This window comes from Nycticebus coucang, chromosome 13, assembly GCF_027406575.1.
Source record: "Nycticebus coucang isolate mNycCou1 chromosome 13, mNycCou1.pri, whole genome shotgun sequence".
NCBI classification, from domain to species: domain Eukaryota; kingdom Metazoa; phylum Chordata; class Mammalia; order Primates; family Lorisidae; genus Nycticebus; species Nycticebus coucang.
The window spans coordinates 7592067-7619919 of NC_069792.1; the positions used below are offsets into that span (position 1 = coordinate 7592067).

General features: G+C 36.5%; 1 protein-coding gene and 1 long non-coding RNA gene across 2 annotated transcripts in view; one reads left to right on the top strand and one right to left on the bottom strand.

Annotated features, from left to right (window-relative positions):
• Positions 1-27853, top strand: part of LOC128563798 (uncharacterized) — a 106905-nt gene that overhangs the window by 18479 nt on the left and 60573 nt on the right. The window lies entirely within an intron of this gene.
• On the bottom strand, positions 121-27745 carry LOC128563795 (short-chain dehydrogenase/reductase family 16C member 6-like). The gene is made up of 7 exons (XM_053559265.1): positions 27703-27745; positions 26834-27180; positions 23855-23986; positions 18105-18204; positions 17545-17689; positions 2412-2537; positions 121-277 (listed from the first exon to the last, which is right to left on the bottom strand). Exons 2-7 carry the CDS (start codon positions 27152-27154, stop codon positions 151-153), a joined length of 951 nt encoding a protein of 316 aa, XP_053415240.1. The 5' UTR covers positions 27155-27180; positions 27703-27745; the 3' UTR covers positions 121-150.

The following is a 27853-nucleotide window of genomic DNA, read 5'->3' on the forward strand; positions in this document are numbered from 1 at the left end:
TTTTATTTATTTTTTTTTTTGAGTTTTACAACATTTCTATTGCCCCGTTAAAGTCAGTACTTTTGAAAGCTTCAGTAATCCTTGGTATTAGAAAGAATTCTAAATAGTTTATCCTTTTACTACTTTTTATTTGATCACCACATTTAGGCTTCAGTTATTGGTGTTTTCTCTTTCAGTCTGAAGTTCATTTTCTTTCTTTCTCCCTTCAAAAGAAGCCATGCACGTGTCCACTCCAAGGTACTCAGAAAGGGCAATCATCATTTTTGGAGATATTATTCTTGAGGAAATCAGAGAAAGAAATTATGATCTTGAAGAGGAGTAAGAGACTACTTTGCAAAGATTAAGTGCAAGTTACACAAAGTTCAAAACATCACTTTATGGGAGGGCTGAACTCAGGTCATACTTGAGTGCCATCAACATCTTCAATGCTCTCAACCCTGAGCTGTACGTTGGGATTACTCCTGGGGCTCTGAAAAGTCCCAATGGCCGGGCCATAATTTATCTATATATCACACTCACTGAGTTCCGTGGAAAGATTATGTATATCTTTACTAAATAGACTAACAAATGGTAGCAAAAACTAAAAAGAAAACCAGACTAATTAAAGCAGAGTATCTGGGAAGTAGGGGCAAGGAACCAGTTGTTTTAAAAGTTCCCCAGATGATTCCAATGCGTACCCTAGGTTAAGAACCATTGCTTCAGTTCTTTGAGGCTATCTTCAGCTCAATTCTGTTTAGATTAGCTCAGTTCTTCTCAACTCAACTTGTCAAATATTTACTGCATCTTATTAAATGTTAGGTACTGTCTTGGGCCATGGACATGGAACAGGAAACAATTTGGACAAGGTGTTCCATCCTCAGGGAACATGCAGCCTTGCAGGCAAACGCTGGTATGGTGAGTGTTGGAAAAGGTAGGGACAGGTGTGCCAAGATGGTACAATGAGAGACTTTGACCTAAACAACCAGGGCAGGTCATGATAAATAGAAAACATGTTGAGTAGATATAAATAAAGTATTCTTTTTATCAATAACCATAATTTTATAATAGTGAATCTCTGCTTGTGGTTTCTGCTTTGCTAGTACTTACAGCAGAGGAAGATGGTAAGAGTTTAAGGGAACTTTGGTGTGAAACATTGTTTCAATGTGTATTAGCCCAGGGGTCCCTGACCTTTTTGGCACCAAAGACTAGTTTCATGGAAGACAATTTTTCTGTGGGTGGGGTGGGGTGGGGTGGGCGGTGGGGTGATAGTTTTGTTACATTTACTGTGTCTGTACTGGCTCACCTGCCACTCACCTTCTTTTGTGTGGTCTGGTTCCTAACAGGCCACGGACTGATGCCAGTGCAGCGTGGGGGTTAGGGACCACAGTATTATCTGTTTAATCCTGAACAAATGACTTATTCTCTTTAATCCTTAGATTCCCTAAATGTGATACAGATTTATATAAAGCTGATACAGCAGTAGTTGGCACATCATAGGCAACCCCTATTAGAAATGGGCCTGGGAAGAATCCACTTAAAAATACGTGGAGCTCATAGCAAGACCTTGTATGAAGTTATAGAAGCTCTTTCTTTAAATAAAATGAAGAATTTGCCAAATACTCTTAATATTTTTCTGGCAACACACTTGGGTTTTCTGTCTCTTATTTTCAAAATAGCTGAACTAAATATCAGCTCAATTTACAAAAGCCAAAATGTGGAAACAGCCTAAATGCCCACCAACCTAGGAATGGATTAACAAGCTGTGGCATATGTACACCATGGAATACTATTCAGCCATTAAAAAGATGGAGACTTTACGTCTTTTGTACTAACCTGGACAGAGGTGGAACACATTATTCTTAGTAAAGCATCGCAAGAATGGAGAAGCAACAATCCTATGTACTCAATTATGGTATGAGGACAATTAATGACCTAATACACAGTGGGGGAAGGGGAGAGCAGAAAGAAGAAAGGAGGAAGGTCGGTGGGAGGTCACAGTGAGTGACACACCTTTTGGGGGCGGGACACAATTATAAGAAGGACTTTACCTAACAAATGCTATCAGTGTAACCTGGGTCTTTGTACCCTCAATGAATCCCCAACATAAAAATAAACAAATAAATATCATAGTTTACCAAAACCAAAAACATAAAAAACAAACAAAAGACTGCAAACAATCTGAGTGCTATTTGTTTCTGTGTTGAAAGGATATGTGCTCTGCAAGGTCCAAATAGTTGCTGAATTTTGTCAATGTCTGAATTAACCAAGACACAGCTAGTAGGAGTATGATAAATTCTCCTTGTATTATTGAGGTTCTTTCTCTCATCATCGAAAAAAACCCACGAACTTCCTTTATAGGCAAAAGAGGAAATAATGACTGGGCGATTTGTTCACAGATAACTAAGATCATACAAAGGCCATTATTAACTTACTGTTTAAGGATCAGTGCGATATATAAAAATTTGGGTATCAGTACATAAAGTTGTTCTTCTAAAATAGCATTTAAAATTCTTTTTGCCACATACTTCTGCTCCAGTAATGGTAACAGAAAAGAACACCTGTAATAACAAGAACAAAAAGTGAGATCATCAGAATGGTAATTTTTATTGTCATCATGAGCATTGATTAATAAATTTCAGATAGAGAATTATAATACATAGCTGTAAACAGTCAAATGAAATGTAAATCTTAGAAATTACCTTATGTCTTCTCTCATGACCAATATTGGGACCAAGCTAATATATTTAATTTCCTAGAGTAAGCTTCCTGCTTTTACTGATTTTCTGCCATGTGATGGTCTGGACATATCGATTTTTTATTTTTTATTTTTTTGTATCTTTCTTTACTCTATCTTCCTCTCAAATATAAAATAATTGTATACATTAAGAAGCCAAACTGGTGGGGCATGGTGGCTCATACCTGGAATCCCAGCCCTCTGGGAGGCTGGGGAGGGTGGATTATTTGACTCAGGAGTTCAAAACCTGCCTGAGCAAGAATGAGACCTGGTCTCTACTGAAAATAGAAAAACTAGCCAGGTGTTGTGTATAGTATGCTCCTGTAGTCCCAGCTACTCAGGATGCTGAGGCAAGAGGATCACTTGAGCCTAGTAGTTTGAGATTGGCTTCTCACACTCCTTCTGTGACCTTGACAGTCTAGCTTTGATTGTACTTTGTCATGCATTATTATCAATTCAATTATCAATTACAATACTGTTATTTTAATAATATTGTTAGAAACCAAAAAGACAAGAATTTAAAAAATATATATCTAATCATTTACTACATTGTCTATACATAGGACATATATACACTGAAGTTTGTTACAGCTATTACTGATATAAAGCAGGTATGGTACATGATTTACTATTACTACTAAAATACACAATATTTTTTGTTATAAATTCCATTTAGTCAATTACTTCCTGCCAAATGCTTTTATTGATTTTGCTTTAATTCTTGCATCACATGTATTCTATCGTGGGGATATGTCACATTTCAGTTTAATTAATCAGTCGATGGATATTTAAGCTATTTTTGCTTTTTAGCTGTTATAAATAATGCTATATGAACATTTGTGTCAAGTTTTTCTGAGGACGTGTGTTTTCATTTCCTTTGGGTATGTACCTAAGAGTGGAATTGATGAACTATGTGATAACTCTATATTTAGCACTTTGAAGAACTGTCAAACTAATTTTCAAAACAGTTGTAGCAAATTACAATAGCACTAGTGATATATGAGGGTTCCGATTTCTCCATATCCTCAACAATGCTTGTTACCACCTGTCTTTTTGGTTATAGCCATTCTAGCTGATGTGAAGAATTACTCATTGAGTTCTTTTTATAACAGCTTTATTGAGATATAATTAATATACCGTAAAATTCACTCTAATTTCAAAATATTCAATTTGATGATTTTTAGTACTTTCATAAAATTCTTAATCACCATCTAATTCTAGAACACTTTCATCCCCGCCAAAACTTCATACCTATTAACAGTCACTTCCACTTGGCCTTTTCTCTAGTTCCTGGCAACATATAATCTACTTTATGTCTCCATAGGTTGTAGATTTGTCTATTCTGGACATTTCATGTAAATAGAAACAGAAAATACAGAAGATGCCAAAAAATGTCAACACATTTTAAGAATGGAAAAAACTGGATTAAAATTGCAGTACTCAATATATACTGATAACAATTGATGACTACAAGTCACATTGAGAATCAAACATGACTCGAGCATTACAAATTTAATTTACACTTTTTTCCTTTCTTAAAATTGTATACAGTTTTTGGCACTTTCTCTATGTGGCCTTTTGCATCTGGCTTCTGTCACTTAAAATAATGTTTTTCAAGGTACATCATTGTGGTAGTATGTAACAGAATGTCATTCTCTTCAATGGCTATATGATATTTAATTTATGAATATACCACGTTTTGTTTATTCGTTACTTGATAGACATTTGAGCTATGACCAAAGTTTGTATAAATTGAATAATACTGCTCTGAACATTTGTGCACAAGTTTTTGTTTTCATTTCTTTTCAGATATATACCTAAGAACATAAATATGGTAACTTTATATTTACTTTTATGAGAAACCGTCAAACTGTTTTCCAAAGTGGCTGACCATTTTATAATCAGCAATATTTGAGAATTTCAATTTCTCCACATTCTCATGAACACTGGGCACTGTCTGTCTATTTGAGTACAGCCATCCTAAGTGAGTGTGAAGCAGTTTCTCATAGTAGCTTTGATTTGCGTTTTCCCAATGACTAATGATGTTGAGCATCTGTTAATGTGCACAATGACCACTTATAAATTTTCTTTGCAGAAATGTCTATTCACGTCTTCTGCCAGTTTTAAAAATTGCGTTATTTTTCTTTTTATTATAAAGTTAAGAATTCTTTAATATTCTGGATACAAATCTTTTGTTAGCTATATGTCTAAGATTTGCAAAATTTTTCTCTCATTCTTTGAGCTGTGTTTTCATTTTCTTGATGTTCTTTGAAGCACAGTTGTCAATTCTGAAGAACCCAATTCATATTTCTGCATTTGTTGTTGCTTCCATTTCAACATCATCACTAATAACCATCGCCTAATCTAAGGTCACGGCAATTTGCACCATTTAAAAGTAATTTTTGTGGTTTTATTTCTTATATTTAATTTTTAAATTTATTTTGAGTTAAATTTTTGTATATAATGTGGGAGTTGGAGTCCAATTTCATTCTTTTGTGTATGGCTGTCCAGTTGTCTCAGCACCATTAATTGAAAAGAGTATTATTTTCCTTTTGAATAATCTTGGCACCTGCATTGAAAATCAATTGAGCATAAATGTAAGAGTTTATTTCTGGACTATCAGTTCTATTTGGTTGCTCTATATATGTCTAGCTTCATATTAGTACCACACTGTCTTAACTAGTGTAGCTTCGTATTAAGTTTTCATATCTTTTGCCCAGTTTTAAATCAGTTTGCTTTTTTTATTTGTTGTTATTAAGTTGAGCTCCGGGTATGTTATAGTTATTATTCCCTTGTTGGATAGTTTGCAAATATTTTCTCCCATTTTCTTGAGTTTTCTATTCACTTTATTGATTTTTTAATTTTATTTTTGCTATGTAAAAGCTTTTTAGTTTGATATAATTTAAATCGTCTAGTTTTGCTTTGGTTGTCTGTGCTTCTGTCATATTATACAAAAAATCTTTGTGCAGACCAATGTCTGGGAATGTTTCCTCAAAGTTTTCTTCTAGCAGTTTTACATTATCAGGTCTTAGATTCAGTTCTTCAATCCATTTTTATTTGACTATTGCATATGGTGAGAGACTGCTGTAAGTTTTGAAATAAAATAAGAAAATGTCATTTGGTCCAACTTTCTTCTTCCTTTTCAAGATGACTGTGGCTTTATGGATCCTTTGCATTTTCATATGAATTTTAGGATATACTTGTCAAATTCTGAAAAATAAAAGAGGTCTAGAATTCTGATGATATTGTATTAATTTGTAGATCAATTTGAGGAATACTGGCATCTTAACAATATTAAATCTTCTAATCTATGGACATGGATGTTTTTCCATTTATGTAAGTTTCCTTTAATCTCTTTCAAAGATGTTTTGCAGTTTTCATAGTAGAGCTTTGTACTTTTTTGCTAAGTTTATTTTTAAGTATTTTATTATCATTATCATTATTATTATTTGAGACAGAGCCTCAAGCTGTCACCCTCAGGTAGAGTGCCATGGCATCATAGCTCACAGCAATCTCTAACTCCTGGACTCAAGCGATTCTCCTGCCTCTGCCTCCCAAGTAGCTGAGACTAAAGGCATCCACCACAATGCCCAGCTATTTTTTGGTTGCAGCCGTCATTGTTATTTGGCCGGCCCAGACTGGATTCAAACCCGCCAGATCAGGTGTATGTGGCTGGTACCTTAGCTGCTTGAGCCACGGGTGCCTAGCCTATTTTATTATTTTTGATGCTATTATAAATGGATCTGTTTTATTAATTTTATTTTTGGATTGTTCATTACAATGTATAAAATATATAATTTTTTGTATATTTATTTTGTATATTGATCTTGGGACATTGCTGAATGCATTTCAAAGATCCATATAGTTGATAATAGTTGTGTCTGTGTGTGTTTGTGTGTGTTTGTATTCCCCAGTATTTTCTATACAAAAGATCATGTCCATCTGAGAATAAAGACAGTTTTACTTTTTTCTTTCCAATCTGAATAGCTTTCATTTCATATGTTCCCTAAATGTTCTATTGAACAGGAGTTGAATCAGAGTGGTGAAGATGAGTAGTGATGCTTTGTTCTTAATCATAAGGGACCAAACATTTCATCTTTTACCACTAATTATGATGTTAATTTTGCATTTTTCACAGATGGTAGAAAATCTGTGCTTATCAGATTGTAGATGTTCCTTTATGTTTCCAGTTTCTTTAGCTTATTTTTTTTCGATTCTGCCAAATGCTTCTTTTGTGTGCATTGCAATGTTTATGCAACTTTTATCCTTTATTCTACTGATACAATGTATTATATTAAATTAAAAAAATATTTATCCAACTTTGCATGCCCAGGATAAATCCCATTTGTTCCCTTAATTGTGGTGCTGGATTTGGTTTGCTAGTTTGTTTTTATTGGAGATTTTTGTGTTTCTGTTCATTGGTCTTTATTTTCTTGTGCTATCTTTGTCTAGTTCTGACATTAATGTAATACTACCCTCATAGAATAAGTTTTAAGTTTAGTTCTCTTCTATTTTTAGAAAGAGTTTTGAAAATATTGGTATTAGTTCTTTTTTCAGATGTTTGATAGAATTCCCCCTGAAGCTATCTGGATCTGGGCTTTTCTTTGTGGGAATATTTTTAGATTACTAATGTAATATCTTCGTTTTAAGTTTTTTCAGATTTTTTCCTCTTCTTTTTTTTTTTTTTAAATATATATTTATTTTTGTTATTGTTAAATCATAGTTGTGTACATTAGTGCAATCAAGGGGTACAATGTGCTGGTTTAATATACAATCTGAAACATTCCCATCAAACTGTTCAACGTAGCAATCATGGTATTTTCCTGGTTATTGTATGTAGACATTTGTATTGTGCCTTTACTTAGGCCTTTCCAAGAAGCATTGTAGGTGTAGCCTCACCCATCACCCTCCTTCCACCCTAACCTCGCCCCTCCCTTCCCCTTCCTTGACCTCTTCCCCATAGTCTTGTGCCATAGTTGGGCTATAGCCTTCATGTGAAAGCCACAATTTAGCTTCATAGTAGGGCTGAGTACATTGGATACTTTTTCTTCCATTCCTGAGATATTTTGCTAAGAAGAATATGTTCCAGCTCCATCCATGTAAACATGAAAGAGGTAAAGTCTCCATCTTTCTTTAAGGCTGCATAATATTCCATGGTATACATGTACCACAGTTTGCTAGTCCATTCGTGTGTCAATGGGCACTTGGGCTTCTTCCATGACTTAGCAATTATGAATTGGGCTGCAATAAACATTCTGGTACAGATGTCTTTGTAATATTGTGATTTTTGGTCTTCTAGGTATAAACCTAGTAAAGGAATTATAGGATCAAATGGCAGGTCTATTTTTAGGTCTCTAAGTATTCTCCAAACATCCTTACAGAAGGAACGTATTAGTGTGCATTCCCACCAGCAGTGTAGAAGTGTGCCCTTTCCTCCACATCCATGCCAACATCTTTGGTTTTAGGATTTTGTTATGTGGGCTACTCTTACTGGGGTTAGGTAATATCTCAAAGTAGTTTTGATTTGCAATTCTCTGATGATTAAGGATGATGAGCTTTTTTTCATGTGTTTGTAGATCGTGCGTCTGTCTTCTTTAGAGAAGTTTCTCTTCAAGTCCCTTGCCCACCCGGAGATGGGATCATTTGTTCTTTTCTTGCTAGTATGTTTGAGTTTTCTGTGGATTCTGGTTATTAGACCTTTATCGGAGGTATAACCTGCAAATATTTTCTCCCATTCTGAGGGCTGTCTGCTTGCTTTACTTACTATGTTCTTGGCTGTGCAGAAGCTTTTTAGTTTGATTAGGTCCCAATAGTCTATTTTTGATACTGCTTTAATTGCCTGGGGAGTCCTCCTCATAAAATATTCACACAGGCCGATTCCTTCTAGAGTTTTCCCTGCACTTTCTTCAAGTATTTTTATAGTTTCATGTCTTAAGTTTAAATCTTTTATCCAATGAGAGTCTCAGTTAATGGTGAAAGGTGTGGGTCCAGTTTCAATCTTCTACAGGTTGCCAGCCAGTTCACCCAGCACCATTTGTTAAATAGGGAATCTTTCCCCCACTGAATGTTTTTAATTGGCTTGTCAAAGATTGAATAACGGTAAGTAGCTGGGTTCATCTCTTGCTTCTCTATTCTGTTCCAGACATCTACTTCTGTTTTTGAGCCAGTACCATGCTGTTTTGAACACTATCGATTTATAGTATGGTCTCAGGTCTGGTAGTGTGACTCTTCCTGCTTTGTTTTTATTGCTGAGTAATGTTTTGGCTATTCAAGGTTTTTTCTGGTTCCATATAAAACGAAGTATTATTTTTTCAAGATCTTTAAAATATGACAATGGAGCTTTAATAGGAATTATATATTGCTTTGGATAGTATAGACATTTTAACAATGTTGATTCTTCCCAGCCATGAACATGGTATGTTTTTCCATTTGTTAACATCTTCAGTTATTTCTTTTCTTAAAGTTTCATAGTTCTCTTTGTAGAGATCTTTCATGTCCTTTGTTAGGTATGCTCCCAAATATTTCATCTTCTTTGGCACTACTGTGAAAGGAATAGAGTCCTTGACTGTTTGTTCAGCTTGGTTATTGTTGGTATATATAAAGGCTACAGATTTATGGGTGTTGATTTTGTAGCCTGAGACATTGCTGTATTCCTTGATCACTTCTAAAAGTTTTGTAGTAGAATCCCTAGTGTTTTGCAGATACACGATCATATCATCTGCGAAGAGTGAAAGTTTGATCTCTTCTGACCCTATGTGGATACCCTTGATCGCTTTTTCTTCCCTAATTGCAATGGCTAAAACTTCCATTACAATGTTAAAGAGCAATGGAGACAATGGGCAACCTTGCCTGGATCCTGATCTAAGTGGAAATGATTTCAATTTAACTCTATTCAATATGATATTGGCTGTGGGTTTGCTGTAGATGGCCTCTATTAGTTTAAGAAATGTCCCTTCTATACCAATTTTCTTAAGTGTTCTGATCATGGATGCTGGATATTATCAAAAGGTTTTTCTGCATCAATTGAAAGAATCATATGGTCCTTATTTTTTAGTTTGTTTATGTGCTGAATTACATTTATAGATTTATGTATATTGAACCAGCCTTGAGACCCTGGGATAAATCCCACTTGGTCATGGTGTATAATTTTTTTGATGTGTTGTTGGATTCTGTTTGTTAGAATCTTATTGAGTATCTTAGCATCCATTAGTGATATTTGTCTATAATTTTTTCTTGTTGGGTCTTTCCCTGGTTTGGGCATCAAGGTGATGTTCATTAGTGAATTCATTAGTGATATTGGTCTATCATTTTCTTTTCTTGTTGGGTCCTTCCCTGGTTTGGGGATCAAGGTGATGTTTGCTTCGTAGAATGTGTTCGGTAATATTCCTTCTTTTTCTATATTTTGGAAGAGGTTTAGTAATATAGGTACTAGTTCTTCTTTAAAGGTTTGGTAGAATTCTGACGTAAAGCCATCTGGTCCTGGGCTTTTCATTTTAGGGAGATTTTTTTTTTTTTTCCTTGGTGCGGGCTGGGTTTGAACCCACCACCTCCGGCATATGGGGCCAGTGCCCTACCCCTTTGAGCCACAGGCACTGCCCTTTTTAGGGAGATTTTGTATAGTTAATGCTATTTCAGAACTTGATATAGGCCTATTCAATATTTCCACTTTGTTCTGGCTAAGTCTTGGTAGGTGGCGTACTTCCAGGTATTGGTCGATTTCTTTCAGATTTTCATATTTCTGAGAGTAGAGTTTCTTGTAGTATTCATTAAGGATGTTTTTGATTTCTGAGGAGTCTGTTGTTATTTCATTGTTACCATTTCTGATTGATAAAATTAGAGATTTTACTTTTTTTTTTTTTCCTGCTTAGGTTGGCCAAAGGTTTATCTATTTTATTGATCTTTTCAAAAAAACAACTTTTGGATTTATTGATCTGTTGTATAATTATTTTGTTTTCAATTTCATTTAATTCTGCTCTGATTTTGGTTATTTCTTTTCTCCTGCTGGGTTTGGGGTTGGAATGTTCTTCCTTCTCCAGTTGCTTGAGATGTCCCATTAAGTTATTAACTTCCTCTCTCTCCATTCTTCAGGAAGGCTTGCAGTGCTATAAATTTCCCTCTTAGGACTGCCTTTGCAGTATCCCAGAAGTTCTGATAATTCTTGTCTTGATTGTTGTTTTGTTCCAAAAATTTGTTGATTTCCTTCTTAATCTCGTCTATAACCCATCTATCCTTCAGCATAAGGTTGTTTAGCTTCCATGTTTTTGTATGGGTATGCAGGTTCCTATTATTGAGTTCAACTTTTATTCCATGATGGTCTGAGAAGATGCAAGGAATAATTTCTGTTTTTTTAAATTTGCTGAGGTTAGATTTGTGGCCTAGGATATGGTCAATTTTGGAGTATGTTCCATGGGCTGATGAGAAGAATGTGTATTCAGTTTGGTTGGGATGAAATGTTCTGTAGATGTCTGTTAAGTCCAGATGTTAAATGGTCAAGTTTAAATCTAAAATTTCTTTGCTTAGCTTCTTTTTGGAGGATCTATCCAGCACTGCTAAAGGGGTGTTAAAATCTCCAACTACTGTGGAACTGGAGGAAATCAAGTTGCTCATGTCTGTTACAGTTTCTCTTATAAATTGATGTGCATATTGGTTGGTCTCATAAATATTAATAATTGAAATCTCATCATATTGAGTATTACCTTTAACAAATATGAAGTGTCCATCCTTATCCTTCCTTATTTTGGTTGGTTTGAAGCCTATTGCCTCTCCGAATAGGATTGCAACCCCTGCTTTTTTCTGCTTTTCATTTGCCTGGAGTATAGATGACCATCCCTTCACCTTGAGTCTATATTTGTCTTTTAATGTAAGATGCGATTCTTGTATGGAGCAGATATCTGGCTTGAGTTTCTGTATCCAGTCAGCCAAACTGTGCCTCTTTAGAGGACAATTTAAACCATTTGCATTAATTGAGAATATTGATAAGCCTTTTGAGAGTCTGGTGGACATTTTTAATCCTTTTGCGACTGTGGAAGTTGGAATTTGATCAAAATTTTCTGGGCGGGTTTACTTTTGTGGTAGAGGATTACGCTGCAGGGTAGGTCTGAGGATATCCTGGAGAGATGGTTTAGTTATGGCAAATGTCTTCAACATGTGAATGTCATTGAAGTATTTAATTTCTCCGTCATAAATGAAACTCCGTTTAGCTGGGTACAGGATCCTGGGTTGAAAGTTATTTTGTTTTAGGAGATTAAAAGTCAATGACCATCCTCTTCTAGCTTGAAAGGTTTCAGCAGAGAGATCTGTAGTTATTCTAATATTCTTCCCCTTGTAGGTGATGGTTTTGTTTCGTCTGGCTGCTTTCAGAATTTTCTCCTTCATATTAACTTTAGTGAAATTGATTATGATGTGTCTGGGGGATGTCTTATTTGGGTTGAGTCGTGCTGGAGTTCTGAAACTGTCTGCTATCTGAATTTCAGAATCTCTTGGCATGTCTGGAGAAGAGACCCTGTGTCTTGTGAAGCCACTTTGTCGCTTTCAGGGATCCCTATAAGGTGGATATTGGTTTTCTTCAAATTATCCCAGAGCTCTCTGAGAGAGTGATCTGTTTTTGCCCTCCATTTCTTTTCCTCTTTGAGAGTTTGGAAGCATTCGAAAGGTTTGTCTTCAATGTCAGAAATCCTTTCTTCTGCTTGCTCCATTCTGTTACTGAGGGATTCTACTGTGTTTCTCAGGTCTTTGAGGGCTGCAACTTCTTCTCTCAATGTGTCAAAATCTTTGGTCATTTGGTCTTTGAATTCATTGAATTCTTGAGATATCTATTGGGTTACTGCTTGGAATTCTGATTCGATCTTATTTGCTATCCAGATTCTAAATTCGATTTGTGACACCTCAGCTATTTGTTTGTGCATGGGATCTTGTGCTGTGCCTGCCCCATTGATCCTTGGGGGAGTTGATCTACTCTGATTATTCATATTGCCAGAGCTTTTCTGTTGATTTCGCCACATGATTGTTTTTCACTGTTGCCTCTGGCTGTCCTCAGAGTTGGGGAGGTGTCTGTCCAAGATTAGACCCCAGAGGGATCACTCTATTGTTGCTGGATCTTTGTAGGGAGTGACCCTGTGTAGTTCTTCTGGGGCTGCCCAAGCCAGGGAGTTTTTTTTTTCCTCTTCTTGAATAAGTTTTGTAAGTCTGTATCTCTCAAGGAATTAGACCATTTCATCTAAGTTATCTAGTTTTTATTTTTTTATTTTTTAGTTTGGCATTCTGTTTTTAAAAATAGTATTTCTTTATGATCCTTTTTCTTTCTGTAACGTCAGTAGTGATGTGCCCTTTTTCTTATTACTGATTTTAATAGTTTGAGTCTTCTTTCTCTCTTTTTTTTTTTCTGTCTTGATGGTCTAGCTAAAGTTTGATTAATTTTTTTGATGTTTTCACACAACCATTTTTTGGTTTCATTGATTTTTCTCAAGTGTTCTATTCTCTATTTCATTTATTTCTGCAATAATTTTTATTATTTCTGCTTGCTTTGGACTTAATGTGTCTTTTTTAAAAATAGTTTTTATGGTGGGAGATTAGTTATTTATATAAAACCATTTTTATTGCATTCATTTACAGCTATAAATTTTATGATAAGCACTGTTTTAGCTAGATCACGTAAATTCTGATATGTTGTATTTTCACATATATATAAATTTGTCAGAGTTTTTTCTGTTTTTTAAATTTATAATGTCATTTCATTTTAGTTGGAGGACGTATTTTGTATGATTATTCCTTTCAAGTTTACTGATGGTTGTTTTATGGCCCAGTATATAGTTTATTCCAGAGAATGTTCTATGTGTGCTTCTGAAGAATGGGCATTCTGCTGTTGTTGGGCAGAGTGTTCAATAGGTGTCTATTTGGACTACTTATTTTATAGCATTTTATGCCCTTTTGATCATGGGGCAGCCTTTAATAATTTTAAAATGACATTTTAAAAGTTATTTTGTTAGTGTTTTTTTCTAGGGTATAAAACCTCAACTGATCAGAATCAACTTCAGATTTATACTCTCTTAATTCTAATAAGGTATAAAACTTACTCTTATATAATTGTATTACTTCTCCCATTTTTACACTATTATTGTTATATATATTATGTCTATGTATGTTATAAACCAAATAACGTATTTTTGTAGTTACTACCTTATAGACTTTATGTTTTAAAGAAGTTGAGAGAATAAAAGAGACAAGGTATATGTTCATAAAGTTTACTATATCAAACTTCCCCATTTCTGGTTTTCTTTACCTCTTCCTGTAGGTTTGTATTACTATCTGGTATAATTTTCTCTAATACAGCTTTATCTCCACCCAGCACCTTTGTTCCTTTATTGTAAAAAATATTACGTTTCTTTATGTTGTAGAACCAACAATGTTATTATGTATATATTGTTTATACAATTACATTTATAACAAACTAAGAGAAGAAAGAAACATGCATTTATTCTGCCTTTTAAAAAATTAGCTACTACATTTATTATCACTGTTTTTTTAGGATTCATATTATTCTCTGGCATCACTCACTTTCACCGTAAAGAAATTTCTTTAGTATTTTTCATAAGTTTGGGTGTAATCAACAAATTCTCCACTTTGATTTGCCTTCATTTTTGAGAGATAGTTTTGCTTGATATAAGATTCTTGGTTACCAATGCTTTTTTTCCCCCTAGCACTTTGAATATGTCATCCCACTGCCTTTGGCTTCTATTGTTTCTGGTGAGGAGTTAGCTGTTAATCACATTTTGGGTGCCTTTGCATGTGATGAGACTTTTTTTCTCTTGCTGCTTTCAAGATTATTTCTTTGTTTTTGTCTTTCAACTTTTGACTATAAACTCCCTGTGTACAACTCTCTGTGTTTATCTTACTTGGAGTTTACTGGGTTTCTTGAATATGGAAATCAATGGTTTTTTTTTAGTCAAATTTAAGAATTTTCTAGCCATTGTTTTTTGGAATATTTTTTTCCTGCTCCTTTCTCTATATTTTTTCTTTATGTTACTCTCCTCATGTATATGTTTATGTATGTAATGGTGTTCCAGATTTCTTTGAAGCAGTTTGTTTCTCTTCATTTTGTTTGTTCTCTTTTCTTCTGATTGCATAATCTCTATTTATTTATTTTCAAGTTCACTCAATCTTTCTTCATACAATTCAAATCTACTATTGAGCTGTTCTAGTGAATTGTTCTTTTCAGTTATTTTTCTTATTTCCAAATTTATATGTTTTCTTTTCTTTACATTTTCCATCTATTAAGATTTGATGAGACATTGTTATCATACCTTTTTTAATTTTTAAAACATGAATTTCTTTTGATCTTTGAACCTATTTAATAGCTCTTTGAAGTTTATTTGCTAAGTTCAACATCTGGACCCCTTTGAAAGTAATTTCTATTGTCTATTTTTTTTTGTGTAAATGGGTTGTAATTTTCTATTTCTTTGCATATTTTGAATTTTTTATTTATTTTTTTGTAGAGACAGAGTGTCACTTTACCACCCTTGGTAGAGTGCCATGACGTCACACGACTCACAGCAACCTCCAGCTCTTGGGCTTCCGCGATTCTCCTGCCTCAGCCTTCTGAGCAGCTGGGACTACAGGCGCCTGCCACAACGCCTGGCTATTTTTTTGTTGCATTTCTGGGAACTACAAATAATGTATTTTAGGAACTCTGTATAATGCTTACCTGTGGGACTTGTTGTTATGGTTGTTTACTTATTTATTGATTTGGTTGGACTATTTCAGTAAAGCCTATCTCCCTGTTCTATTGTCAGTGTATAACTCTGATATTATTTCTCAGAGAATGCAGCCTTGAGCATGCACATAATCTCTTTGATTCTCAGGAATTACTATGGTTTTAGCCAGGTGATCTTTTACCGTCTATTTCACTTAATCTCCTAGTTAAGGTTCTGGCCGGTCTGTTTCTACTCATATCACAGTTAGCTCTTACCCTCCACAATTTCCAATCTGGGTATGTTGTTATTTTTGTATTTTGATTCATGGTTTTATCCAATTGAAGTTAGGTCCTGTGGCAAGGGTAGAGAGTTGTCAGTAATTTTTTTTTTTTTTTTTGAGACAGAGTCTCACTATGTTGCCCTCAGCAAAGTGCTATGGTGTCACACTTCACAGCAACCTCAAACTCCTGGGCTTATATTAATTTCTTGCCTCAGCCTCCAAGTAGCTAGGACTGCAGGTACCTGCCACAATGCCTGGCCATTTTTTTGTTGTTGCAGTTGTCATTGTTGTTTAGCAGGCCAGGTTTGAACCAGGGGGGCTTAGTGTATGTGCCCAGTGCCCTAACCCCTGAGCTCCAGGAACTGAGACAAGAGTTGTCAATCTTTGAGGCTTGTTTTGATCTTCACTTGGTAGAAATTCTGTGCTATGGAGTAGGAGATAGATGTGATAGAAAACTCACTCTTCACCAGCTACTCTACCCAAATTATCCCTATCAATCAGGATGTAAGGGAGGGTGGCAGGAACTACTGCTGTCATCAGCCTGTATGGGTCTTTCACAGCCCAGAGCCTGGGAGAATGGCTGTTGATAGTAATTGCCTGGTAAATCTACCACAAACGGTTTCTTAAGAATCTGAGGAAGGTGAGCTTACTCCTACAAGCAAGCAGTTCTCCCAGAAGAAAGAGCTGGTTCATGGGGGAGGAATAGTCCTCTTCACCAAAACAGCCCTTTTCTTGACTTTCCTTATTTAGTGGGAATTGGGGATGGAGGAACAAGCACTGTTTGTATGAGGTTATTCCCTCAACATAGGTCTTATGATATGGAGCTGTTGAAAATGGAACTTGACCATGTTTACCTGCTGCCAAACTACCCAGAAAAGCTATATCTAGAACTCCAGGGAGCTGAGAGGGGTGGGAACTTGGATAGGTTGCCAAGCCTATCCCACAAAGCAAGGGTGTAGTCCCCAGCCCCAATGCCATGGCCTTCTGGTGTTCTTATTGTAAAATTTCCATAGATGCTGTTGAATAGATGAATCTCAATTTTTTTTGCATTCCTTTGATCAATGTCTTGCAATTTTAAATGATTGTCTTTTCTAGTTTTGACCAGATTAATATATGTCTCTTTGGGAGAGAGCTTTCATTTCTACATTCTTCCACATCTTCACCACTGGTTTTGGAACTGTTTATTTAATTTTATGGCATCCGTGGACTCTATACAGTTTCATTGCCGTTTAGCCAGCCCTTTCATTGACTGTCTGTCTTTCCCTCAGATATAGCTAATTCACATCATTTGGATCATATCAGTCCCTTTTTTAACAGTTGTAATGGCTACACCTGTCCTCATATCTAGTTAACATTTTTGAACATACACTATGGTTTGTTCCCTGTGTAAAAGCTCTCACATTTTATTTGCATCCTAGTTTAGACTGTTCCAGTGAAATTTAACTTGTATACAAAAATGTCCCTTTGCAATATTTCCCCACATATCTTAAATATTCTTGTAAAATATTTTATTTTTAAAGTTATTTATACCTTTTTTTTGGAAAAAACTATTTTCAACACCACAATGCTAAATATTTAAAAAAATTCTCATGACCAATTTCTGTTATATTCTAATATTCTAATGTTTCTGTTTAGTTTTTTACCATGCCATAAACTTCATAACTATATTATCTTTAAAACAAATACATTTTCTACATACTGACATGTTTTTCTTTTGCTAAATTGGGCATTCAAGTTATTTCCTTTACTTTACTGTCTATATTTCAAAATTTAGTGATGACATATATTTTGGAAAATTACTATAAGAACAAAGTATTGGAAAATTACCATAGGAGCAAAGATTATTTTAAGAATTCACTTACTTGGTTTTGCAGCCCTCAAACATTCCAGTGTTGATTAAAGATGGGCAAATAATGGTGGTTTTAATTTCAGTTTTCTTTAACGCACATAATTCAAAAAAGAGAGATTCAGCAAAGCCAAAGGCTGCAAATTTGCTTGCAGAATAATCTGAAACAAAATGAGGAGCTATTAGTAATAGAGTTTGACGAGTTAATTCTTGAAATGATCTTAAAAATTGAACCTCTCTCCCCTTTCTCACTGCTAAAGTTGTTTATGTGGCCAAACATTACACTTGCGATCTCCACACTCTATACGCAACAAAAAAATGAAAATCATTTTGATTTCTTTTAATCGCCTCAAAAAACAGTGAACCAATAGGCACATTCTTCTTTTTGTTTTTTAAAAAGATGAGGATATCTCTTCTTATGGAAATAGAAGTGAATGTTGGTATTATAAAAAGAGCCAAATGTTCTAGAGATTTCCCCTTGGTGCAGGAAGAGCTTCTGTCTATCTTGGAAGAGTCCTAATTTTTGAGTTTTGTGTATTGGAGGATACAAAGGCACATAGTGACAAAAGTACTCACCTGATAGTCTGTTAAAACCAACTAGTCCTGCTATGCTTGCAATGCAGACCAGGTGACCATGGTTAGCCTTAATCATGGCAGGAAGGAAGGCTTTATATGTCTGGAAGGTATAAACATACTGTGTCAACATTTTATTCATTTATTACTTTATTTGCTCAATAAATATTTGATGAAAATTTACTAATTCATTTAAAAAATACTTATTTAAGAGTTATAATATGCTAAATTCTTTATTCATTTATAAAAGTAGGGACCATAGAGTCAGTGTTCTCACGGATATCAGAGTTTATTACATGTTAATCTGTGAGGTATCATTTGATTTCTTTTTCTTTTGAAGTAAACTGTATAAACATTTTATATTTATGGTTGGCTAAAAAATCTTAAAACCTAACTTTTCTAATATGCTGAGCTCTACAGTATAGTCCTCAGTAATTTATATATTCATGCCATGAGAAAGTTCTAATTCCTTTACCCCTGTAATTCTTAGTCTCTCTTAGAGAACTTTTCCATTCTCTCTTCCCTTTATATTGGACTCTTTTACTTAAACTCTGTTTGCAAATAATTACCCAAACCTTGGAAGTAAGGCAAAGAAATGATTGCATGACAGTTAGCATGCTATAGCATTTTATAAGTGCCTGAGGGTCATCTAATTCTCTTGGGCAAAGCAACTTTGTTTGACTAGCAATTATTAGGGCCCAGATATTTCACAATCTTGTAAAATTTAAGGTTAACATGTACAAAACTAATAACTATGTCTTTTTGTCTAATAGGAAAGATTATCCCAGAAATAAGAGTTTAGCAATTTCATTTCAGCATCTTTCCCCACTGAGTATATAAATGTAAGTTTCTCATATCATCATTTTGTGTCATTTCTCTGGTTCTCCCATAAATCAGTTCAATCATTACTTGGCAATACTCATCGTCTATTTTTTATGAGATTTACACTTTTAACACTGTCAGAATTTTGTGTTTAGAGTTTTGGAGATATTGTCAGGATGTGTTCACCCATAGGGGCCCAGTAGAGCAGAAAGCAGCCTCTCAATCAAAGAATGTCATCTTTGCTTTTGAGATCTTTTGTGACTCACTAACCTTGTTCTAGAACTGTTAAACTACCTGAGTTTCTGCTTAGTTGCAGACAATTGGCCTCTTTTGACATTTTAATGTCTGAGTGTGGTGGTAATTCATGTATTTGCATCTGACGGTTGCAACATCTTGATCTTTCAAAAATTAAAAACTGAAAAATCTTGTTGAATCAGGAAGACTGTAGGCTAGTTAAAATCTCAAGAGCTGGTTATTACCTTTCAGCACAAAAGTGTGAAAGAGCCAGCTACAGCACCAGATGACATTTCCCAGGTGATTGCCTGGGAGACTGGTGAGGTTTAGGGACCGGAAGCCTAGGTGTGGAGGCTTAGCTGCGCAGAACTATTAGTACCTGTAGGTTTATGAGACTTTCAAGAAAGTGAAGCTGAGGATGGAGTTTAAGGTATGTGTGTCGGTAAGGCGCCGGCCCCATATACCGAGGGTGGTGGGCCCCGGCCAAACTGCAACCAAAAAATAGCCGGGCGTTGTGGTGGGCGCCTGTAGTCCCAGCTACTCGGGAGGCTGAGGCAAGAGAATCGCTTAAGCCCAGGAGTTGGAGGTTGCTGTGAGCCGTGTGAGGCCACGGCACTCTACCGAGGGCCATGAAGTGAGACTCTGTCTCCACAAAAAAAAAAAAAAAAGGTATGTGTCAGTGCTGCTTTTATGAAGAATCACATGGGCTGGGGCAGTGAGACTCCCCAGAGTAAGGGAGAGAAAGTAATGACCTATGGTAGTCTGTGGTATAGCTGGACACTGATGAAATTAAAAACAAACAAAAAACCCCCAGATAGTTCACAATCTTATAAAATTTGAGGTTAACATGTACAAAACGAATAGCTATGTCTTTTTGTCTAATAGAAAAGATTATCCCAAAAATAAGAGTTTAGCAATTTTATGTTAGCATCTTTTCCAGGTACCGGATGAGAGGTTATCTGCTCGTGGGGGTCTAGCCACTTTCAGGAGTTCAGTGGTGTTTGTTTCCTCCATAAGGTTTTGTTCTTTTTGCAGATGTATTTGTTATGTATATTTGCGTTTAAGCTGGGACTTGCTACTTATTTCCTGTGTTTGCAACTGAGAAAGTTCTCCTTCCTAGTGGGAAAATGACTAGGTAATGACAGGTGTCTGCTTGAGTTTGTAGCTCTGTTCATCAGTGGAGGGCTTTCGATGGACAGTGTAGGAGATGAACTGATCATAGAAACTCATCATTTGTGCTCACTAGATTATTATTAAAGGGAATAAAAAAGGAATATAAATAAGTGTTGAGCTAGAAATTAGTTGTTGAAAATGTATTTTAAGTTTTATAAAGTATTTATAAAACCTGGAACATTAATGGAGAATTCCTTATAGATCTAGGTTTGCACATTACTCATGATCAAAGTAAATCTGTGAACAGTATATCCTTACCTTTTAATATAATAAAGTTATTTATATTTTAAAGTTAATATTGTTAAGTAAGTGTATGTATTTTTTTCATGTTTAAACTCATACCCATATGTATGCGCATATTAAAGTTAATGAGTAAAAGAAATTACATATGATAAAGATGAGGGGCCAGGTAGCTTAAAATTAGTCTTGGAGTAGTTAGTCTGCTGTAAACAAGAGGTATTGAAAGGTTATTCTTCACCTTTGAGAAGTCTGCCCAAAAGCAAAGATTCTTATCCTGTCAAAATATACTCATTCTGAGCATTTGAGCCTCAACTTTTGTCACCCTATTGAATGTTAAATCATCAAAAATCGTCACATTTCCAAGACCTAAAGTCCCTTAATAGTTATTATATAAAACAAAAACAAAACTATTGTCACTCTAGCTCATAAGGTGTCACTCAGTTTTTTTTAGAAAAATAGAACTGCAAAGGTGGTTTTTGCATTCACCTGGCGCTTCCTAGGTGGGCAAAGTACTCAGAATCTGCTCTTTTAGCCTGAAATTTATGACAGGGCCATTGGCAGCAATGGGGATGCTGGAAACATCGAGGTATATTTGGTGCGCTCCATTTTCCCAATTATCTGATCCCCATTTTAGGATCTGTCCTGAGAAAATCTGAGGAAAACTGTAAAACTCCAAAAAGAAACTCACCTTTTCCGGGCTGAATTTAATAATACAGATATAATTCATCAGAGACTGTACACTGTCTGGGACACATAGCAAAGGCCTTGGGCTTTGTCAGTGCTCTCATTGTAATAATTAACAAATTCCTTGTAAAATAGATCTTGTACCTCAATAATAGTTTCTACTTTCTATAATTTGGTATCTTTGGTTGTTGAAATGAATTAACTACAGCTATTCAGTTTTGTCATTAATAGACAGTTTCTGGGCTCTGTCTTCTTGCCTGAAAGCTTCCGATCTACAAGTCAGAAGTCATGTCTTATGAAGACATGTTAGTCAAAATCGCAGTGTGGCTTGGACCATGCCAAGGATTGCCTTAAGGGGACTGGCATCCTTACATTGTTGTGGTGAAGAGGCCCTTTGAAGGCCATGCCCAGGATTGAATCAGATGACTATGTGAAAGCACATTCTGGCCAAGATGGAGCAGAACAGAATTAATGATATAGGACTGGATCATGAAGTTGATGAGAGAAATTTAATGTTGTCAAGGGTCTATTTTTTGATGAACATGAGGAAGCCTTTTTTCTTTCTTCTTGATCTATTTCTAATCCTCTCTTCAAGAAGCTATCTTTGTATAAACTGGAATGAAACTCTTTGAATGGCGTCTTAATCCAACTGATACCCCCTGAATTCAGAGAAAAAAATCTTACAGGGAGTCTTAGTTTGAATTACAAATCAAGACATCAAAGGAAGGATGATATTTCCATTGCTTGAAATTCAGATGAGTATTTTCACAATGGGTTAAACATAGAAAAACATATGGAATAAAATTTAACTTATTCAAACCACCATACACCCATAAACAATCAAACCATTTCATAGATAACACAAAAGGCATGAATTGCCTTTGTCCACTAATCTACTTAGGGCAGCAGGAAGATTCTATTATAATGACTGTTACTGATCTCTTTCATTTTTCATGGGGATGTATCTATTTGTACACGTTCAGTAAGAGCCAGGCCTCCCTTTTGGCCAGGATATAATCAAAGAACTTCATAATGCAACCACACAGCACTAAGTGTGCCATATTTCAGGATAATTTTCATGTAATCATGTATGACAAGCCCATTCTTTTGGAACACTGGTTGAACCTAATATGTGGGACCAATGCCTAGTAAGCTGCCTCCCCAGGAAACTGGACTGATACTTGTTCTGTGGCTCATAAGTACCCTTCCAACTATCTAGGTAGTGAGGGAGGTCACCTCCTGGCAGGCTGGGAACCTTGGCAGGTTTAAAGCAACTCAAGATAAAAGGAAATTTCTCAGTAAAAGTTCAGCAGGCAGTACCTATTGGAGATATAATTTTTGGATTGGTCTCCTAGCCTTGGAATAGATGAACAAATAGGAGCTACAGAAATTTTTTTAAAAAATCCCTTGAATTCTAGAGATGAATGCAGATTGATCTTCTAGTTCCCCTAGTTTTATTCGTTACTCAGAATCATCTCTCTCTAGATGTGCTAACATGTGTACAACAACAAGGCTTAGGTATATTTATCACTACCTCTTATTGTTAGCCATGCAAATGATTCACGGCAAACAACAGAACTCACACACAATAAAAAGGTTCAAGTTCAAAGATGAAGCTTGGAGAATGAGAGGGAGCTACTATGTTAGTCAGAAGAAAGAATATTCTTGTCAGAGAGAGAAGAGCGTGGGCAAAGACCCTCAAATGAGAAAGAGCTGATGTGCTATGGGGTTTAACCAGGATCCTTGAGTGTGAAAAGTGAGCAAAAAGTAGAGAAAATCAAAGATGGGAAACAGTTAGGGAAGGAAGTTGCCTGAGCCTGCCTGGGCTTACAGGCCCCAACAGGGAACTATGTATTATTCTAAATGCAATTGGAAGCCTCTGAATATGTTTGAGCAGGGGAGGGAGATGATTTGTTTTGTCTGTTTAAGATCAGCAGGTTAGAAGACACTATTTAAAGGTGCAGGGCCATGAGGAGTGCTACAAGAAATGAGGATGGCTTGTTCCAGGGTCTCATGGCTCGAGGGCCAGACGTGCTCTTGGACATGTCAGGCCAGGAGGACCAAGGATGCTGGTGTTGTGGGAAAGGAAGGAATGAGGGATGGTCTCTGTATTTGTGGTGTGATTAGAAACAGGTTCACCCCAGTTCCATTGACCAAGGAGTTACTTCCTCCCTTTTCAAAAGGAAAAGAGGTATTCAGCAGTGAGGTACAGAGCACTTTTTCTAGGATAAGTTCATGAACTCATTTGTCTGACCTCATACACATAGAATTCCTTCACTCATGAACAAATGAAATCTGTTGTGTAAAACTGCTATTACAATCTCAGTTTGTTACTTCTGAACAGCCTCGTAAGTCTGAGACAAAACCAGAGAGGATAAAGAGAAAGGAATTTTTCTGAGAGTATGGAATAGGGCAAAATCAGGAAAAATACAGATGGCAGTGGCAGGGTGAAACCTGGCAAAGATGAGACCCCACTGGTCTATCAACCGAAACCCCGCAATAAATGGTTTACTTATAGACAAATGCACCAACAGATGTTTATGTAAATACATGAAATTTCCATAACCCCCAATAAAAGAAAAGGAAAAATTAAAATTTACCCAGAAATGAGATATGGCATTTACGAGGAATGATCTCTCTACCATGTGATCTGGAGTGTCCAGCAAGAGCTCTCCTGTTACGACGCCGGCGTTGTTAATGAGAATGGTCACATCGCCAACTTCTTTTCTGACCTGGTTAGAAGGCAGGAAACCATTAACTCAATAGAAATATTACACTGGGATATTTATCTCCTGCAGTCACAATTTCTTTTTCTCATATTCTTCAGGTAGTTTCTTTAAACTAGATACTTTTATCTTGTAATATAGAAATTTGGCAGTGTTGTAGAAACTTTATAAAGAATTGCATTTCTAAAACAATGCATTTCAAATTGGTAGTTTTTTTTTTTAAAGCATCTTGACCTTTGTGTGGAGGTGCCCTTCAGTCTGTTGTGGTATATTCTCTTTACCTCCTGTTTCTGTGTCAACACCCTTTCCTGGAGCACTATTGGCAGCCCAGCTCCAGACCAGGCTATATGTCTCAAAATGGCTTCTTCAGATGGCAGTTAGGTCCCCTCAGTATGGCAGGTGCCAGCTGGTTATTTCTGCGGTGGCATTTGCCTGCCTTTTCTATGAGCAGGAAGGTGAGAGTACATCCCAGCTCCCTAAGGGCAGGCCGGTGCTCAGCATGAAGACATCCCAAACACCCATGCGTCTGATCTGCCCCCTGCAGACTTCTGGGAGGCAGCGCACTTCTGGCCCCAGGGTGACACCAAATTTAATTACTATCTGTGACTGATCCTTCTCCTTCCACAGCTGTGCTGCTGCTACTGTGCCTTGCAAGTCCCCTCAGCATTTCCTTCACCCTCCCCTCCACACTGTCCACCTGGCCTGCTTGCGTAATCCACAATACAGCACAAGCCCTGCCCAGCAGAAACACTAGAAGGACTGTGTATCTCTTTTACCAGTTTGTTGCGAATTCTGCCTTTGAAGGCGACACTGATAAAGCTGACACAGGGAGACAGACGGCTTCCTTCAGCTTGACACCAAGAGATTCACCTGTGTACTTTTTCTGCCATGTGTCTTTTTTTTTTTGAGAAATGAAGACTAATTTTGATTCCACTTGCTCTGTTCTAAAATATACTCAGATGTCTATATAATGCACATTTTCACACTAGCTGGTGATGGATTATAAAGAGCGAATCCTATAGGGCCCCAAAGAAGGAAGCAGTAGAAAAGGACGGGTGACGAGGACGGTTCAGAAGGCAAGTGTTACAGAGAATAGTGATTCAATTAATGTTGTTGCATCAATAAACAAATGCTATATATGGAGCTTAGATTGCCAAAGGGAAGGAAAAACCCTTGGGGTTTCTGCAAACTGCATGCACCCTTTTAGATAATAGTGTCATATGCAGGAGAAAAGACTCTGGCTCCAAGCTGTCTGGGTTCTTGGGTCATTAGTTCTATGATCTTGGAAAAATTGCACATTCCCTCTGCTCCTCGGTTTCCTTGTTTGTAAATAGAAATGATGACAATGATATACACCTAAAAGGGTGGTGTTGAATTGATTAAATGAGTTATTAGGCATATACAATTCTTAGGATGAGAACTACTTGTAATTTGTTTTTCTTTTTGGTGCTCCCTTGACCATGGCTAGAGGCTGGGCATTTCCCTTTCTTTAGAAGCCAATCAAGTCCATGGGTCCAACCACTTCTTTTTTTGGGTTTTCACACTCTGGGCCATTATATGCATACCCCAGTCACCCCATGGCCAGGTGCCTGACAAACAGGGATAGCCACTTCAAATAATTCAGATTAACATGTCCTAGACCTGCTTTCCCTGCTTTGTCCGCCCCTTTTGTGGAAACGCTAGCTGGTGATGGATGATAAATCGCAAATCCTATGCCTCCCGATGGACCCGGTGTTTCCCTGTGGTCGTGAGTGCTGTGCTGTGTTCTCCCCAGGGGACTGTGAGCTTAACAAACTGTAAGACTCTATCCTGTTTCTTTCTCTCTTGATCTTCATCTCCCCTCACCACACTTTATTCAAGGTAACATGATTAGAGCACTGCTTGAAAGCTTATCTATTGTTGTCAGAGTACATGGTAACTATGCAATAAATGTTGGCTGTTGAGAGTGCTTATCAATATTTAGAGTGGAGTTAGAACAGGTATCAATAGGCTAAGCATAAGAGCAAATGCACTGGCTCGGCGCTTGTAGCTCAAGTGACTAGGGCGCCAGCCACATACACCGGAGCTGGCGGGTTCGAATCTAGCCCTGGCCCACCAAACAATAATGACAACTACAAACAAAAAATAGATAGGTATTGTGGTGGACACCTGTAGTCTTAGCTACTTGGGAGGCTGAGGCAAGAGAATCACTTAAGCCCAAGAGTTTGAGGTTGCTGTGAGCTGTGATGTCATGGCACTCTACCTAGGGCGACAGCTTGAGGGTCTGTCTCCAAACAAACAAACAAACAAACAAAATAAAAAAAACAAAAGCAAATGCACTTAGCGTATTTTAATTTTATTTCTTCTACCTTCTATTTCATACTCTTTATATCCTCAGTACATGTTGACAATGAATATGCATTAGAATTGTAAAACATAGAAAGTTAAGTTAAAGTTGACTGTGATGAAGATTACTGGGCTCACTCCTTTCATTTCACAGATGAAGGAAGGGGAACTGAGAGAAGTGGAGTAACTTGGGGAAAATTGCACAACTAATGAGCAGCAGAGCCAGGACTAAGCTCAGTTTTTATGAACTTCTGATGATAAATGAGTTGCCCAGAAGGGCAGCTGGACAATGCTGGCTAAGAAGCCTTATCAGATTCCCACTTGCGTTGTTTCATGCTGTAGTCCTTTCACAGAGGTTACAAAGGCCTGTCTCTGGCATGCGGACTTCAGCAGGAGACACACAGAGATAGATCTCGGGGGAAGTTCACAACAACCTCCTCTCCTCCTCTTTTCATAAATGTGCATACTCCAGATGCAGGGACACAGATTTTTTTCAGGCACAGAAGGAAAGAATCCTGCTCGGCTTACCTGATCCGCGACTCTGTAGATGTCTTGCCTTTTGCTACAGTCACACGTGTAGGCGAAAACTTTCCCAGCTCCCTTTTCTTTGGCCAGTCTACACGTTTCCATGTTGCCTTCTTCATTAATGTCCCACAGAACTAAAATGGCTCCAAGCCTGGCAAAATGTATGGCCAATTGCCGCCCCAGTCCACTTCCAGCTCCTGTTATAAGTACTATCTCTCCAGCAACATTCTTTTTTCTCTTGGGAATTATCTTGCAAGCAAAAGCTTCTAAAAAGAGATACAGAAATTTTCCCAGAAATACAGAGGTGTCCACAATGGCATCCATGTTGATTGACTGAAGATAGGAATATCCTAAAAAGAGAGAAAGTTAACTGATAAATTCAGTGCTCGATGACAGCAACTGCATTACAAGGAAAACATTTAGCACAAAAGTTTGCCTTTGAGATATTGACTTTCCATATATGCATTTTAGCAACAATGGCCAAAATTGTTGAATTTTTAAATTATACAAATAACTATTATGATGATATTTTATGTTAACAGGAACCTTTCCAATTTCCAGAGCACTTTATTACATATAATTTAACTTAAACTAAAGGTAGGTCACAGATTGGTAGAACAGTTTTACAGCGGCAGATATAAAATCTTTAAACCCTGACATACCCAGTATTATCTGACTAGTAAATAAGATTTTGGATTCTTACTCTAGTTATTTTTCCAGATGATCTATGTCTGATAGAAATTTGCCTTTCACTAGGCAGTAGTCCAATCATGTATAAATAATATTATAATACAAATAAAGCCTAATGTGTCCCCTTACGTTTATATTCTAAAAGGTATTGCCCTTGGAAAATTTTAGGCTCTTCCACTTACCTTAATGTTCGCTAAGAGTTAATGCAGATTTCAAGTTTATAATCAGGAAAGAGATCAAGCTGGAGAAAACCCACTTTCTTTACCCAGCTTATATAGACTTTGCTGGCTTAGGTACAATGCAATGATGAAATGGGGCCATATCTTATGATCT

Coding starts and splice junctions, on each gene's coding strand:
- LOC128563795 (XM_053559265.1), bottom strand. CDS start 27,154: ATGGATGCCATTGTGGACACCTCTGTATTTCTGGGAAAATTTCTGTAT. Junction 23,987..26,833: donor TCTACAGAGTCGCGGATCAG/GTAAGCCGAGCA, acceptor CCTTCTAACCAG/GTCAGAAAAGAAGTTGGCGA. Junction 278..2,411: donor ATCGCACTGATCCTTAAACA/GTAAGTTAATAA, acceptor GATTTCCTCAAG/AATAATATCTCCAAAAATGA.